Raw genomic sequence first — 16,674 nt, forward strand, 5'->3', positions numbered from 1 at the left:
ACCTCAGCCTACATACAGTGAACTGTCCTGTCTCGGGTGACAGTTATATTGGCAATAATAATAATAATACTGTTTGTTCCCAGCTTGTGGGTGGCATACCGTCTGGCATGATCACCGTTTTACAGTCAGAATGGAGCATGCCTGAGGGAATTTTGTGGGTGCGGATTGCACAAAAAGAGGACAATGTCACAAACAGTGGGGAACACACGACGATATAGCAACAGTAGGTTGGTTCCCAACTTGTTGGGAACAATGGGCATGAGGTTCGACTAGATCAAAGACAGTCAGGTGGCATGAACTAAAACTGAAAACCACTGCTAGCCATGAGTGACCTTGGGTGGTTGGGTAGATGGCCGGATTCACAACGAGCAAAAGTGGAGATGGAGATTGGATAATTCAAATTGGGAGCACATGACAACTTTTGACTGACTTTGATGCCTGACTTGTTTAGCCTGACTTTGATGACTGCACTACTGAGTGCAAATCCATCGTTATCCTGTCATGTTTGACCAGCTGGTGTCACCACCATAACTTTGGTAGACTTACCCTTTTTCCCTACTAAAGGACTGTATCCTGTCTGATGACCCCTTTAGCTCTCCATACCTCACTGATCTCATCTCATTTCATCTTATACCTAAGCTTCGGCCCGTGTTACTACGCGCCATGGATGACCTGTTTGACCGTTGTCCACTCCGCCTGATCTGCGCATTACGAATGAAGGGATCCCCGACCTGAAAAAACAACAACAAATACTGCGCGCGACAATACACTGGTTTTGCTCACCCTGAGAAGTCCCTTGGTAAACGCACAACATCCCCTGATCACAGGACTGCGCATCTCAGCCTAACTACCTCAATCTTGACGTCCGTCACGGGGCTGTCTAGAACGAGCCTGCCCCAGATGCAGAGATTGTACGGCACCTTGATACCCAGTTTGAATGCGCACCCTCATTTGTTCACTTCCTACTTTGACCGAGCCTTCTCGCCCACTTGTTTCCTTGCCGGCAACCACAATCAGTCTTCGTTTGTCACCAGCAACCACTGGGAGGCGTTCATTGCAATCCGCCAAACCTTCTCTTGGATGTAAAGATCTCGGCAACTTTTATTCGTACTCCTCACCAAGTCAGTCAATTTTCGTACATTTTGTGTAAGCTCGTTCTCCCAAGTAACTTTTACACTCGAGCCTGCCCCAGCAGCAACACTAGTGAGTCGCTCAATTTTCACTGCACAGTGTAATTCTGAGTTTCCTATTACCATTCGTCCGTACTGCATATTACCTCACTTCACCATCTCTACTTACGCCTCCCATGGCCATACGCCCAAAGCCCAAAGCCATGAAGCCCTAGGGACGGTTTCGAGCCTTATCAAATTGGCCGGCCATGTCATGACAGTTCTTCTGCCTTTCCAGATCCATTATCCTGGCTCCACACTTCCTGCAGTTTGAAGACATTTTGTCCCCTTCAGGAGGGAAGCTTTTAATGATACACTCACTCGTACTGTTTTTGCCCACCACTTTTAAATTCCAACGATCAGATCTTGTGTCAAATGATATGCTCATTAAAAAAGATAAGAAGCCTTCGTAATTTTGTATCCCTAACAACGGCACCTCAGGTAAGTCTACTTCGTTAAAGCTCACCATCCCTTTTCCAGGAAATTCCCATTGATCACAAACCGCATCAGTCATGCTCATATTCTGGCTGTAATACTATGATCATGCCTGACGGTATGCTACCCACTAGTTGGGAATTATAATAATAATTATTATTATGAGTGGTAACCCTTTTCCTCCAACCGATAATTTCAATTGCAGAAACTCCTAAAATCAGCAGCGTCGAGGACGCGATAAACGCCATGGATTTGTTGAATCCATTTTCATGTTACCTGTCTTCAAAAGCGTTCAGAAGCATATGCAAATGGTCTATTTTATCATGAGGTACCATCAGATGGTATGTTGATTATCGAGAAGTTATCCTCACTTGTGACGGTCATATGATCTTTGATATCAGGATAGGGGCCATCACGGAGTGCTTGACAATGGCAGGCCACTTTTTGTTCTCGATGAATCTCGCGGCCATGTATTTCGAGGAGCTTGCAATCGCCCAAGTCAGAGGACGCCTACACCGAAGAACTCAGTGTGAAATGCGAGATTTTCGCTAAGCAACAACAGACACAAAAACAACAGTACGACCGTATTGTTTTCCACCCCATCGACTGGGCACTATTATCATGTGTCAAGGATAGCCACTCAAGAGCTAGCACATCCTCGGGAGGATGGTGACCTCATACTTTTGACACTTTGACCAAATCACGGATGTCGATTTTGTAGACAGTCACCAGCATTTGGAGCCTTTGAAAAACTCCGTTTTATGTTATGTGCTAGACTTCCAACACAGAGGTCCGGGATTCCAATCTCTTGGGAGCAATCCTTAGGCGCGGGCTTGTGGAAGATAGGGTTTGCGGCTTGAAGAATGAATAAGTATCATCGTAAGAGCTGTTATCTAGGCCAAAGTCTCCATCATAAAACGCGTCCTTTGGAACTGCATACGGCGGCACAAGTGCGCTCATGTCTATTCCCCTGGTAGCGAAAACGGTTACAATGTCCATCAGGATGTTTGGTATGGTGTCATTGGTAAGGTGACACAAACAAGTGTCTGGGAGATAATTGAAGATTACATCCGAAACATTTTAACACGACCATTTGGTTAATTACAGATTCGGCTGTGGATGAGTGTGGCATCACTTCTATATTCATGACGCAAGAAAGAGCTAGGACCAACCAACAAAAGGCGAAGTATTCTTTCTGATCCTTCCCCGCAGCCAAAATAGTTAGCGAGAACCAACCAAACATACGGATCACCGAACCATGTTTTGCACCCAGAGGATGCCAAGTGTAACAAGGTTTGTTATTCATGCCTCATTACCATCAAAAGCCGACTAAACAGGACTCCTCGCACGGCAAAATTTCTACACGTTAAGATTGAGTGAATATTAAGTGTCCATTCTGTTTAAGCAGCGCGCGGATGCTCGTTTTTACCAGAAATAACACAAGATAGTTGATGGAATTGAGAAATTATGCAGAAAATGCATATTTCTCTTGACTTTGATATGCAGTGTAGAAATACGGAACCTCCACAGACCAAACCAAACAAGTATTTGCACAGCGAGCCCGAAAGTGGATGAACCAAAAGCCGACAGACCCCCAGAATTGTCAGCTGCAAAAGACGCTGTAGCAAAGAATCAGGGCTCTCCGTGAATAGCCAAAGAACGTAAGACATACAAAGCGGACTAACAAATATATGGTATTAGCGGGGAAAACCAGCTGCAAGGAACATCTCCCGTGCAACGGTGTACCGGACACTTGATGCAAACGTGTATTTTGCGCCACACAAAAAAAGCGGCAGATGTGTGTAGATGTTTGTTGAAATTGCAGCTAGGCTTCCACTGCCGACTTTTACTTCATCTCTGGTCTCATTGCCAATACTAGGTTGGACAGTGCAATATACGTCAGCAGCGCACCGTCGACCACGTATCTCTTCGCAGTGAGAACTACCCAGGACAGAAGGTGAAGGAGTCACGCTGCTCTTCTTCGTTCTTAATCCGTACCACCTCGGTCTTATGTAGGCACCATTTTCGTGAAGCTCCGACAGAACTACTTTTCACTGCTGTTTCAAAAATTTGCAACCAGCAAGCCTAGGATTGCTGCATATCTGCTAAATCGACAGCATGACAGCAGTGTTTAACACCGATGCTTCACTGCCGTACACGAGTCCGCCACATCTTAATGGATTTGCCCGCCATGGGGAAAATGAAATCATAACTGTGCCGGAGGCCAGTTGTAACATTCGGACATAGATTCGTCAACACTGTTTGCGCTCTAAGATCAGCCCCAATTGAGTGGTCAGTGTGACAAATCTAATCATGCGTTGTCATTTTAAGCGTGCAAAGGCTGATGGTGAGGCCATCACTGTTAGTAGAATATATTAACGGTGCGCTCGCACCAAACGTCAGGCAAAACACACAGACGGAGTCCGCCACACCTTAATGGATTTGCCCGCCATGGGTAAATGAAATCCTTACTGTGCCGGAGGCCAGTTGTAACATTCGGACATAGATTCGTCAACACTGTTTGCGCTCTAAGATCAGCCCCAATTGAGTGGTCAGTGTGACAAATCTAATCATGCGTTGTCATTTTAAGCGTGCAAAGGCTGATGGTGAGGCCATCACTGTTAGTAGAATATATTAACGGTGCGCTCGCACCAAACGTCAGGCAAAACACACAGACGCAAACTTACAAGCTGCTCCGCCGAAGCCAGCGCCCTTTGAGGGGTTGGTTGTTCTTTATGTTCGCAACATAACTGTCATTAAGGACCAACAGCAGCTTCCGGGCAGTCATACACACTGCGTACGAACGATTGCACCAAAATCAACTACCTGTAACACACGGAACCGCATGCATTTATGCAGTCTTTCAGAACTCCAGGGTGTCGTTGGACACACAAAATATTCATCAACAATGGCATCAACAGCATAGTCATACCGTCCACTCCACTCTGCGGAGGCCGATTTTGACATCACTGTCATCCCCTAGGGGAAACTGCTGTGCCTAGGACATGTGCAGCTCACGACAAAAACCAATGAATAGAGATTATGAGAGGCATCATGTGCACTTATAAATCAGCCGTCGCGAGACCTCACTACCTATTTGGGAGGTCAGTTTAACCTATGAAATGTCACTCAGGCCGTCGAAAGGGGAATTACTGCTGTGCAAAATCAAGGAGGTCATGGTGAGTGAGGGGAACTAAAGTTAGGCACGTGGCACTGGAGCGAGAGAGGCGGAATTAAGCTCTACTTGAACCAGCCGAAATTGAACGTTACCGCAAGCAGTAAGTTATGTTGCATCAGAAACAGCCAGAGACAATGTACGAATGCAGGCAGCGAGTATCCTAGCGTTACCGCACCGTCCTATTCTCCGAATACAAGTACGCGTTTTGAAGCGATGGTGGACCTTTCTCCTACTGGCCAAGGATAACTATCCCAATGCAACATGTGAGGCTCCTGTTGGTGATCCAGACAGCAATAGTGGGAAGGTTCAGTGGAATGGTTTAACCCAAATATTGAAGTGAGAAGGCTGGTGATCGATCCTGTGGATACTCACCGGCCACTTCCAGACACCATATAGCCACCGACTTGACTAACTCTCATCCAAAGACGCTCGATCGTTTCAACGCAGAAAAGGCACAATCTGGGAGTTCACTAATCCACACGTTCTCCTGAATCTGTCAGCCTTTCCACCTCTGTTGGTTGTCGCTTCAGCCACCACTTTGATAATAACCTCATACCATCAAAACTTATCGCTTCAATCCTGCGAACACTTTGGACAGTATGTCCTATCTGTTGGTTCAAAGAGGGCTGTATTTCCATGCAACCTGGGCCACCACAGAATGTCCCTGGATGAGCAACTGTACATTTACTGGGAACACGATACTCCACTTGAACAGAAACCCTTACACGATTTACGTATCTTCACCCTCTGTTACAATATATCCAGTTCAGCAAATTTCACATGGTTGAGACACAGCCTAGACCCTTTCGGGGGCCATACTACTGTACATCGCAGAATGATGTTCTAATATACAGACTAGAATTACCAATACCACTGCGGTCGCACAGGCCTTGTCAGGCAATTTATCATGCAGCGGCAAAACGACAGAGCGTACACGTCCTGCAAATAACCCAAAGACGGGATTCGAGGTCTTGACTTTACCCATACTTGCCGCTTTCGGCAGTAATGTTCCTCTTCGTCACATGCGAGTGCCATTTTGCACCGCGGCTTGGAGTTCCTGATCTTCACCTAGGAAAGGTTAGTCCTGATTTTCACGTAGATATCCGCGGCTGAACACATAACGTCCTCACCTTACTCGTCTGCTCCATATCTAAGTGCCCCACCCATCCTTTTTCCTTCTATTAAGTCATTGGTACTCGTCTGCATTCCGTGGGACTCATTCGCCGCACAATCTTTCTAACTGAAAACATTTGAGCGGGAGAGAATTTGCACGACAAAGTGTTACGTCTTGTTGTCTTTATAGGTGAACTAAGAATCACACAAATCTACATTCGTACTTTCGGTACTGACCAAACTTCATTGTCCACTGTAGGAATCATAACTAGGACGCGGAAATCCAGGCGGAATACTTTCCTGGCATCACTTGAACCACGAGATACCTAGATAAGACGCAGAAGTTCGGAGTGGTTATTCTGAACTCAATCGCTCATCTGTTTTAGTTCATCAGGGAGACGTTCTGGCTTTCTAAAATTCAACCCCATTGTGCGAATACTGAGAATCCATTCGACCGACCTTCAGTTTGATTTGAATACCGCGCCTATAGCTGCCTATGATTTTTTCGCTCATAATACGCATCATCTTCGCGCACCTGAACGAATAGGCCTTGTGTTATTTCCAACGCACTTTTCGGTGCTCTATTTATTTTTGTTTTTGTACACTTAGTTCGCGCCACTAAACGTAGGAAACTGCGGTGAGTGGCAGGCACAGTTTTCCCTTTCGTTTCTGGTCCATAGATATCCATCTCCGTCCGCATTCACTTAACTTCGAAATCCGGTTCTTATGACTTTTGGGTGTGAGCCAGTCGTCAAGCCGCGATTTTGTACTGGTATTCGCGCGCTGACCACCACTACTTGTCTGGCGCCACTGGAAAATTCGGCGCTACAAACACCGTACAAGGAATCCGATTGCAAAGCCTCTTTAAGTTACTTAAGAAAATGTGGCCGCGACAGTCTGTATCGTGGATCATTTCAGTTCGCCCGGTAATGCCCAATCGCTACTCGTGAAATTGCCATTCGTATTGCTTGTGGTAGTTTTGGAAAACTGGACTTCTGACAAATACCTAGGTGGTATATTTCTCAAATTTTACGAGTCCGGGTTGCTTTTCGGATAACATTTGTGAATCATCTGATCTATGAACGTTCCCAAATTGCCCAGAGACACTGACAGACTTGAAGATGCTGAGTTCGGTCTTTCCGATAATGACCTTGAAAATGAGAAAATTCATGAATGATACGTTTCTTAGTTCGCCATCGTATTCATGTCTCCGCATCGAGCGTAATTTGTGGAACCCACCTTATCTAGCTAGGGAAGTTCACAGCCAAATGGATCTACGATATAAGCTGAATCATCGTTTTTTTTATGGACCCTAAGCAAACTTGAAACAGTACACACCTTTCACGGTGCTTGCCCCGGGTGATCATTACCACATGGGGTATTCTCCATGTTTTTCACAGGTCCACTGGCTAATCGCACTGAAATTGGAATTCTAACGCCCACCGAGGTTCAGGATGCTTCAAAATAAGGTGGAACAATTGCAGTGAGAGCATATTCGGACGAAGAACAAACCAGGTGCGACGGCTTGCGCCCCTGCTGTAAGCCTCGCATCAGACGTAGTAAAATATAAGGGCATTTCAACGATAGGGATGTACAACTGTATTTGCTGAGACGGCAGTAATACGCAAAATAGGTTGTCACGTAAACAGGTATCTAGGACATCTGTAGTCTCACAGGGGTTATGAACAACTACACCCAGGTTGAAATATGGGATGGACAAACTCGCAGCAGGAACACACCGGAAGTGTCAAGCGGATGAGACATCCAATCAGTTTAAACAAAACCTTGGGCAGCTGTTCAACAGGAAAAGTGGAAACGCCAGATGCCTCGGCTGTTGTTATTGATACAATAACCCATCACTATGTAAATCTGTGTTGAGGGGGGAAAACCGATGTTCGGAAGGAAAGCGCGCAGTTCAAGCGGGCTAGCCTGCTGGTAGCTACTACATAGCCCCTCCAGAGTGACTGGGCGAGCCCGGTTGTTTTCGATGTCGGTGAGGAAATAGGCAGACAGATACAGACCGAATGGTGACAAAGTGGTGAATCGGGAAAATGCGCAAATACCACTCTCATCTCACCATCTAGCTTGCTTTTCGTGTCGCATAGCAGACGTTGAACACGCCGAGATTACTGACCTCTAGCTCAGGCTGGTAAAACAACTCGCTGACCTGCGCCGAAGGGCCGTGCGCCCCAGATCGTCCTCCGTCAGCATCACCACCCGGGTGGTTGTGCTGTCGGAGACCATTCCAACATGCGGAGCGGATGACTACCGTAAAAACGAGTCTTTAGGATAACCAGGAGCACGCCACAGGGGAGCAAACTTGCGGGCGATGCAGGAAAACGCTAGCGTCTGACCACGCAGCGCTTCGATAGACGGATATCTATATACCGCACAGTGTTATTCGTATGCCCGCTTCTACACAAGACGATAATCAAGTTGCATTATCACAGGACAATCGAAGGTTCAGGAGCCAGGTGCCTCAGCGGGGATGATTGAAAAAAAAGCTCGAAAAGGCGTGGGAGTAAAAAGTAAGCCTAACTCGAGCTTTCGTACTCCCTACCTTCATAGTGACTGTAAAAACCGGACGTTTGATTTTGGATCTTGTCCAAACATCAATGGGACCAAAACCGTCTCGTAACTTCCGGGTTGTCGATCGTTTCCAGGAGCTACGGCTATTCGTTCTGTGTGGTTCAAATTGATATTCCTCCGGGATAGCCCACTGGTTAAGGGATGAGCTTGTAAGTTCATACTGACTGCTCCTGTCACGGCTTGGGCGGTATTTTAGCCCTCGTGTACCCTTCGTGTGTCATGGCCGCTAGGCACAGAAAGCGTTGGTCGAACAGTTATTTTCTCGTCTATTTTCATCTAAATGGACGTCGATAGGGGATCCGTTAATCGCATCCAGGTATGTCCTGCGCTTCACCAAATTCCAGCCGGCTGTTTATCCATTGCCGACCGTAGTGTATTAAAGCAGGTTCCAGCCAGCTGTGTGCATGCGGCCAATTTAAGCTACTTCGACTGGGATTCAGACAGTTGTTGTGGTCCATGGGGTCACTATTCAACGTCCTCAGGTCGCAGCAGCCAGGTCTCTGACCAACATAAAAATTTGCACTACGTAGCTGCTGTGCGCACTCCACGCAGAGGTACCCCTGCGCTGCAAATAATCCGGTTCACCTGGATTTCACAGATCGATACACAGGATCAAGGCTTTCACCCAAAGTTCCCAGATTGGGTTTAGTTTCGTCGTTCGGTGGCTTCCGTTCGGCTAAAAGGCTCAAGCGAGAAAACAGTGTAGCATTGCTGTTTATGTTCTTAGCGTGAGATAGTAATCTTGCCAGTGCGAGGACTCAACTAAGAATGCGTTTAAAAGTGCTAAATGAGTGCTACATGCAGCGTGAATAACTGTCGGAGGAAGGTTTTTCCACGCACCAACTACCCGCAATGAAAAAAATTGTTGCCTAACAGTGTTCGTTCTGAGCCTGAGAATCTTACCATGTCCCCGCCGTGGGTTAATTGGGTCAATCGTTAAAAACCCATTGGTCAAACCTTGTTCAAACTGGGCATATGTAAGTAATAGGTATCCTCGGAGGCTACCGTACCCCAGTGGAAAGAGGTCAAGCGCAGCGTGACGCGTTTCTTAGCCCACGGATTTAAGGCCGGTAACCATTTTCGTATCAGCTCGTCGGACAGGCTCAATGAGGGTTGCGCGTTCTTGCGTTCTGAGTAGACAACATGGTTGGCGTATTCAAGAAGCTGTCTGACGTCGACCGCATAGAGCATCTGAAAGTCCATGCTAGCAATACGGAGGAGATGCGCCGAATCATACACAGAATGACGAATGCCTTTTGAGCCTATTTTTCACGGTGTACTTGGAAGAACATGTTTGAAGAGTATCAAATACCTAAGTCCGTTTTGGTATATATCCTTGTAATGCTTCTGGTCCGTTTTCACCATGACAAAAGCCGCACTAACCTTCCGGATTCGGATGGAAGTGGCATCTTCAGGTCGGTTGCCCGAACTCAAAAAGCTACCCAGGTAGGCAAATTTATCTACTACTTCAGTGCGTCCGTCTTCAAGCATGAGGTTCGGGTTTGATCCTATTCACTCTCAAAGCAACACTCCACACCATTCAGATGGAGAACGCCTTGGGGGCTTTTTGACCCCATAGACGTTAGAGGCTGGGAGTGTCTTCCATGATCCTATCAATGACAAAGCTGAAGAAGCTTGAAAGACCACAGCCTGGTTTGACACCAATGGATGCAGTGAACTCAGCTGAGTTGTCTAGGCAATACGTTGCGATAGACCACGATTCCACGTACAGCTCTTTAGAGGGTCTCAAAGAATGCACATATCGGACTATAATGCGAGCCGTATTGCTGTATGGCTGTGGTACTTGACCACTGATGCTTCCGAAGTGTAGTTGGAATTGGATGGAAACAGTGAGTCCTAAATGAGATAATCCGAAGGTGGGATTTTGGTGAAGCACAGGCTGCTTCCCTCAAAGAACACATTCAGTACTGCAAGCTGATGTAGCTGGATAGTGTTTTTCCCATACCAGGTTACCAAAAGAGCTGTTTTCAGTGTGGCGTTGGAATCAGGCCACATCGCAAAGCTGGCACTTTAACCACTGAGCCATCTCAAAGTCAACCAAACGAAGAGGCGGAGGAAGAACTGTGCTATCTACATTAAAGGTTCTGGCTTGCATTACACTCACTCATATGCACATTCTCCCAAGACTGTATTTCAGGAGGTCATGTAAACTTCTCTTCGAATTGTTCGTCCTACCCTTCCTATGGGCGTTTTGTGAATTGATTGTTGGACCGTCTTTTTCATTGATGACTTCACTGACACTTGCGTTCGTTTGGCCAGTCGATCGAATTACTTGGTATATGGCGCGTTTTTTTGTGTTGATAAAAGCCTTCCCCGTCTATTGGTCGTTCGTTGTCCACGATGGCTCCATTTTCCCTCACTTGATTATTTAGCGTCTGACAGTTTCGCATACGCCATCGTACTCCGTGCCTGTTGGTTTCGATTTCTCGCAATCAGCCAACAAAAATATCTAGTAGTCAGTTGATCTTACCAGAGAAATCAGACAGCTGTGAACGCCGCCAGCATACCTCTTTTTGGTTGTTACCACGCTTCATCCACGTGGTCGTTACCGTTACTGTTATTTCATTTCACAAAGCAATTGAGCTCATCGCCTTGACTGTCAGAGACAGTGTTAACACTGATGCTTCATTGCCGTTCAACCATGAAGTCTTCAATTATCTCTAAACCCCTAAAGCAAAGAAATGGTAACTAAGGTATAGGCCTGGTGCCAACCTACTGCAACCATGTGTTCGACACAGCTTAGTGGTTAAGCCGCATATTTACTGACCCATTTGGACCCATCACTGTGATCCTGACTGTTCCTGTATAGAATTGCGCAACCTGATAATATCTCATCCCTCGCACTGCTTCCTTCGGGTTTCACGGGAGCTCACCAGCAAAAAAAATCGTTCAGATGTAACATCTTTTGGGTGCCTAGCTACTATGCCACTCGAAGGAAGCACGAGGGCTGGGATACTGTCAGGTTGCCCAACCCTACGCGGGAGAAGAGATGCAGGTGGGGTTCGAACCACGGACGTTCCGGCCAGTAGAGTCACGCTCTAACTACTGAGCCAGTCCGAAGTGTCCAATCGAACAATCTAGGTCACAGATGAACAACACCGACATCGATTAACTGCCATTTCTTAAAACGTTTCCAGTCATGCGCAGGCGGGGCACCTGGACCTCACCAACAATACTTAAACTCCTCGTAAGCTGTTTCGCAGATCTTGTCCACCTTGCAGTTTGCGCCATTCTGAAAGGGGCACGAGGAACAGTACGTGTCTCGACAGACCGTGTGTCGACGTGCACAGTTAGTGTCGATAGGTAGTTTCCTCGATCAACATACGACGACTAAACACCTGGTTTTCAACTGCCTTGTTAAAAATTCGCCGACGTTATCCAATACTGACAACGCTTCTGATGCATCGGTGCTCGAAAACCCGATGTCACAGGTCATCTGTCAGTAGGGACCATATCTCACAACCATACGGCAACACAGTCATTACTGTAGCCTAGTAACCTTGGCCTTTGAAAATTAGTACTCTTCCATTTGACCACGTGAGCGGTGCGAATTAGCCAACGTCATTCATGCCTTCGAGACTCAGGCGCTAACTTAATCGAACACACTGCCATCAGAGCTAATACAATAACCAAGGTAAGCTTCTTCACAACCTCCAGTGCACCTTAGACTGCAAGGGATTTGTCGAAGGAGGATGTGTTGCTGGTAGTCAAAGCCAAGCACGCCAGTAGCCAAAAAGACAACAACATCATATTCCAAAAGTTACCACAAACATTTTCTGATTTTACGCTCCCCGGACTAGCTTTCAAACATTTTTGATTTTACGCTCCCCGGACTAGCTTTATTAGAATCCTGGCACCTGTATAGCCAGCAAACGCTAGCTCGGCAACATGCAGGACTACAAGAGTTATACACAAGAAACCTTTGTGGGGATATGTTACGGTTTAGGTTCCGCAAAAGCTTCTATTTGAGGGGGCACCTTGAGTATCAGCATACAATCATCATCCAAAACGAAAAGTCAGTGTTCACCACTGATGCTTCGCTGCCGTGCTACCGCAATTTATTTGAAAGTCATATTGTGGAAACAAGAGTAAAAGTGAATGCGGAAGGACCTAGTGCTAGCCTACCACAATCATTCCGAGGCGCTTACACCTCCACACACTCGTCCAGGCAATCTGGATAGGAACTGAACGCCAAAGACTTCGATTAGCAATCATATCTTGATGACATTTTCGGCTGTAGCACCCTTCTGGTGCCTAGCTACCATGCCGCACGAAGGCTGGGATACTGCCAGGTCGCCCAAGCCTAGACAGGGGAAGCTGAGAGGCAGAGGTCAGTGAATTCGCGCTCTAACCACTTCGCTGTCGCAACCATATCTTGCAGTGTCTCCAACCATACACAGAAGATCACGCGAACCTCATCTTGAAAGGTGAGTTGCACTGATAATTACTGTTTGGTGCTGGACACATCCTTCGATTGAAGACCCTGTTGCAAAACCGAACACTCGTTTCCTAATTGTGTCGTCGCGGATTTACCGGCATCAGTTTACACAACCTGCAGTCCATAGACCAGAGTTGTCGAAGACCTGAAGACGTCCGAGTTTGACTGGTTACAGAGACCATGTCTCAAAGCCATACAACAAAACAGCCCGTACTGTAACCGGATGCACACATCGTTTGAGATCCGGGGATATGTCGCTCCGCCACTATAGGCGTCTCAAATTAGCGAACATGACCTGAGCCTTAAGAATTCGTGCTCCAACTTCATCTGTTAAACTACAATCGGAACCCGTACAACTTCCAAGATACGTAAAATGTTCCGCAACATCGAGTGCCTCTCCTTGGAGTGCAAGTGACGTGTTAAGTGACTGCATGTCCAGAAGCATGACAATATAAATAATCGCTCGGCTGTGCCTAGCTGCCATGCCACCAGAAAGCATCACAAGGGCTGAGATACCGCCAGGTTGTCCAATCCTACACAGGAGAAGTCGAGATGCGGAAGTCGGGTTCGAACCACGGACCTTCCGGTCAGTAGATCCGCGCTTTAACCACTGAGCAAAGTGCGCGTCAAAAGACTTTAGTCAGTTCATCCAAAAACATCTGTGTCTTGTCTCCGAAGACGAGAATGATGCGTGCGCATATTCCAACTTGAACATCGAGGTTTCGAAGTCCTTCCAGCGTTTGTCTCATCACCTCGCCAATCACGAAGTGGAATAGGAGTTGAGAGACTGAACATCCTTATGCAATGCCTTTTTTTGCATACTGAAGGTTTTGGAGAGCTCGACGAATACTGTCGCACGACCGGAAGTCTGAGAGTACCACGAATTTATTTTTGTGACCCACTCCTGGGGGCTCCAGGTCAAAACACAACAAGCCGCAAATCGGCCGCAGCAAATTAGAAGCAGCTGAACAGGAGGACTGCCCTGACCGCGGACTGGGAGTGATCCCACCAGCAAAACCAACTGAGTAATTCGACTCTCCTAGACGGACAGCCAACGGAATGCTAACTATCGCCTGTATGTGTGCCAGTTAGCGACTGCTTGACCTTATGAAGATGTGATCGATGCAGCCTCTGCCTGATCCTGCCATACGACGAAAAATCACTGATACTAGAACTCTTGTTACGACAGGAGGCAAAATGACGCCCATCTGTTACTACATGAGGGAAGATAGCTAAGTGGTTAGAGCGTGGATCTACTGACCGGAGGGTCCGTGGTTCGAACCCGACTTCTGCCTGTCGACTTCTCGTGTCAACGCTTGGGCAACCTGGTAGAATTCCAGCCCTCGTACTTCCTTCTGGTGGCATGGCAGATAGGCCCCGAAAGGGTGCTACAACTGAATGAGTTAGTTCGAGGTGACTTTTTTTTTATGATGTGCAGTCACCAGTCACACCCCATTACTCTTGCAGGATTGCTTTCCGATAAACCCAAACAAGTTAGACAGAAGAAGAATTCGTTACTGATCTTGATCAGAACTGGTAGAACGTCCTCGGGCCCAGTAAGATGGTGGGGATATGTGTGCTGGCATTTCTGAGGCTGTTTATAAGATAAATAAATGATCGTTCAGCTGTGACATGCTTTCGGTGACTAGGTGAGATATCACTCGAAGGATTCACGAGGGGTGAGATACTGCCAGGTTGCCCAAGCCTAAACGGGAGGAGTCGAGACGCAGAAGTCGGGTTCAAAGACGGGCCTTCTGGTCAGTAAATTCGCCCTCTAACCACTGAGCCATCTCGCACCCGAGACTGTATATGCTGCATGCTCGAAGGCTAGAGAATTAGCAGATGGTAAGCTGAATGGTTGTTCGAGGTATTCTACCCCGCTGTGCAAACGTTCGACTGTGCTAGGTATTCTACAGCTACCGTACTTGATGTTTCAGGGTGAAGAGGTCTACAAGCAACCTGTGGATGTTTCCAGCACTTTTTGCTTCATCTAATAATTCGACCTTCTGGACCCACCAGGTTCCCTTATATACGCGAACACTCAGTTTCTTCCGCCGTTGGATTACGTGGTTGAGGTTGAAGTGAATCTTCACGGGGTCTCCAGCAACCCTGATCTGAAGCTGTCACCTTGGCGTGGTGGCCGGGCTTCTGTACAGCATGACTCCAGTGACGCAACGGTTCTATCACAGATACAATAGCTGAAAGGGACTGTCGGGTTTGCATCTCAAGTAAAGTACTGTAGTGGTTAACGACCCTAGGGAGTCTGTCGAACAGAGCAAACTATTAAAGTCGGATACAAGTCACAAGGAAAACAATACAAGGACATCTCGACTCATAGTTCATGAGAGAAAATTCTGCAAGTTTGTGTTCCTTTGAACTATCACACCAAGAAGAGAAGGTTCTACTTTCCTGGTATTCCAAACTTCCAGTAGGCACGATATTAATCCACTAACGTGAATGGATAGGTCCACCATCTGTAGCTAAAAATTTTCTTCACGTTGGGAATAAGTGCCAGCCAATGTTGTTCAACGCTATTTACTCAGCAAAAGGCGCAAAATCCCGTTGGGCTCCCAAAGCAGGGACTTGTCGTTGTATTGCATTAAAACAAACTTTGTACAATAACGTGACCAATATTGACAGGGAGAACGAAAATGATAATGAGCAGGAAAAACAGCACTTTACAGGTGCCACGACCAAGTACTGCTCTCTTGTGACTGTCAACTTCTGACATCAGACAAACAGGCGGGTCTTAAAAGAGTCGGTTTTGATAAGTCCGTTTGATTTTTGTCTCAATGGCCACGTGAGGTGTGCGTTTCATGTAAACCTGAAAACCCTTACGAAATGAAACAGCGGACAAGCGCTTTTGTGCAATCTACACAGGTACTACAGAAGGAGCGTCAGGTAGTGGCTCAACCTCACCACCGGTACCTACGGACAGTGAGGTCTATTTGGGTTTGGGACTGCTTTGTCAGTAAGTACTGCATGGTCGAACCATTTCCGCTGCTGAGGAAGGTGGTGCCGCAAAACGACAGTTCTTTTTCAGCTTACAGCATGCCCTCGTTTGTCCCATTAACTCGTGTTGAGCCATTTTTAACTGCTCGTCTACCCATCCAATGTCGGTATTCGTTATCATTCCCTCACCAATGTTCAGCAGAGTGAGAACCCTGTACGCAGAGGAAGTTGATCAGACAGCTTAAAAATTTCGGGGTAGTGATATCCAGCTAATTAGGCTGGACCATTTATCAAGGGTATTGGGGCTGGTGGCGAAACACAACAGGTAACGAATTGGGAGTGCCGTTATTCCACATAAATCAGAAACATCCGAAGTCATTCGAATGATGCAGAACATGCCTGACATAAGAATAGCGTTCCATAGGTGAAGCACTGCGCTCAGCACTGATGCAATTAGAGGATAGCCTCGCGGCAAACAGAACCAGGGTCCGTGTCTACGAAATTAAATGCAACGCCTGCACTAAAATATGTAAAGGACGACCCGACAGTTTCCGTGCAAAAATTGGCATATGGTGACGATGTTCAGTCTCTCAATTCCTATTCTATTTTGTGATTGGCGAGGTGATGACGCGAACGCTGGAAAGCAGTAAAACATCGGTGTTGAACACTGATATCATGCAGTCAATGATGACCATGTCTTCGAAACCTCGATGTTCGAGTATCTACTGTTGGAATATGCAGACGGCATCATTCTCGTCTTCGGAGACAAGACACAGATG

At 46.8% G+C, this 16,674-nt stretch overlaps 1 protein-coding gene across 1 annotated transcript in view; it reads right to left on the reverse strand.

The window, feature by feature from the left end:
• Positions 1-14,473: 14,473 nt before the first annotated feature.
• T265_14788 (hypothetical protein) overlaps positions 14,474-16,674 on the reverse strand; it is a gene marked incomplete at both ends in the record, with an annotated part of 9,836 nt that continues 7,635 nt past the window's right edge. Inside the window, 3 exons of the mRNA XM_009175253.1 lie at positions 14,474-14,697; positions 14,723-14,867; positions 14,896-15,057. Of these exons, the coding sequence (XP_009173517.1) occupies positions 14,474-14,697; positions 14,723-14,867; positions 14,896-15,057 (531 nt within the window). The remainder of the gene's footprint in view (positions 14,698-14,722; positions 14,868-14,895; positions 15,058-16,674) is intronic.

This window comes from Opisthorchis viverrini (assembly GCF_000715545.1).
Source record: "Opisthorchis viverrini unplaced genomic scaffold opera_v5_265, whole genome shotgun sequence".
NCBI lineage: Eukaryota > Metazoa > Platyhelminthes > Trematoda > Opisthorchiida > Opisthorchiidae > Opisthorchis > Opisthorchis viverrini.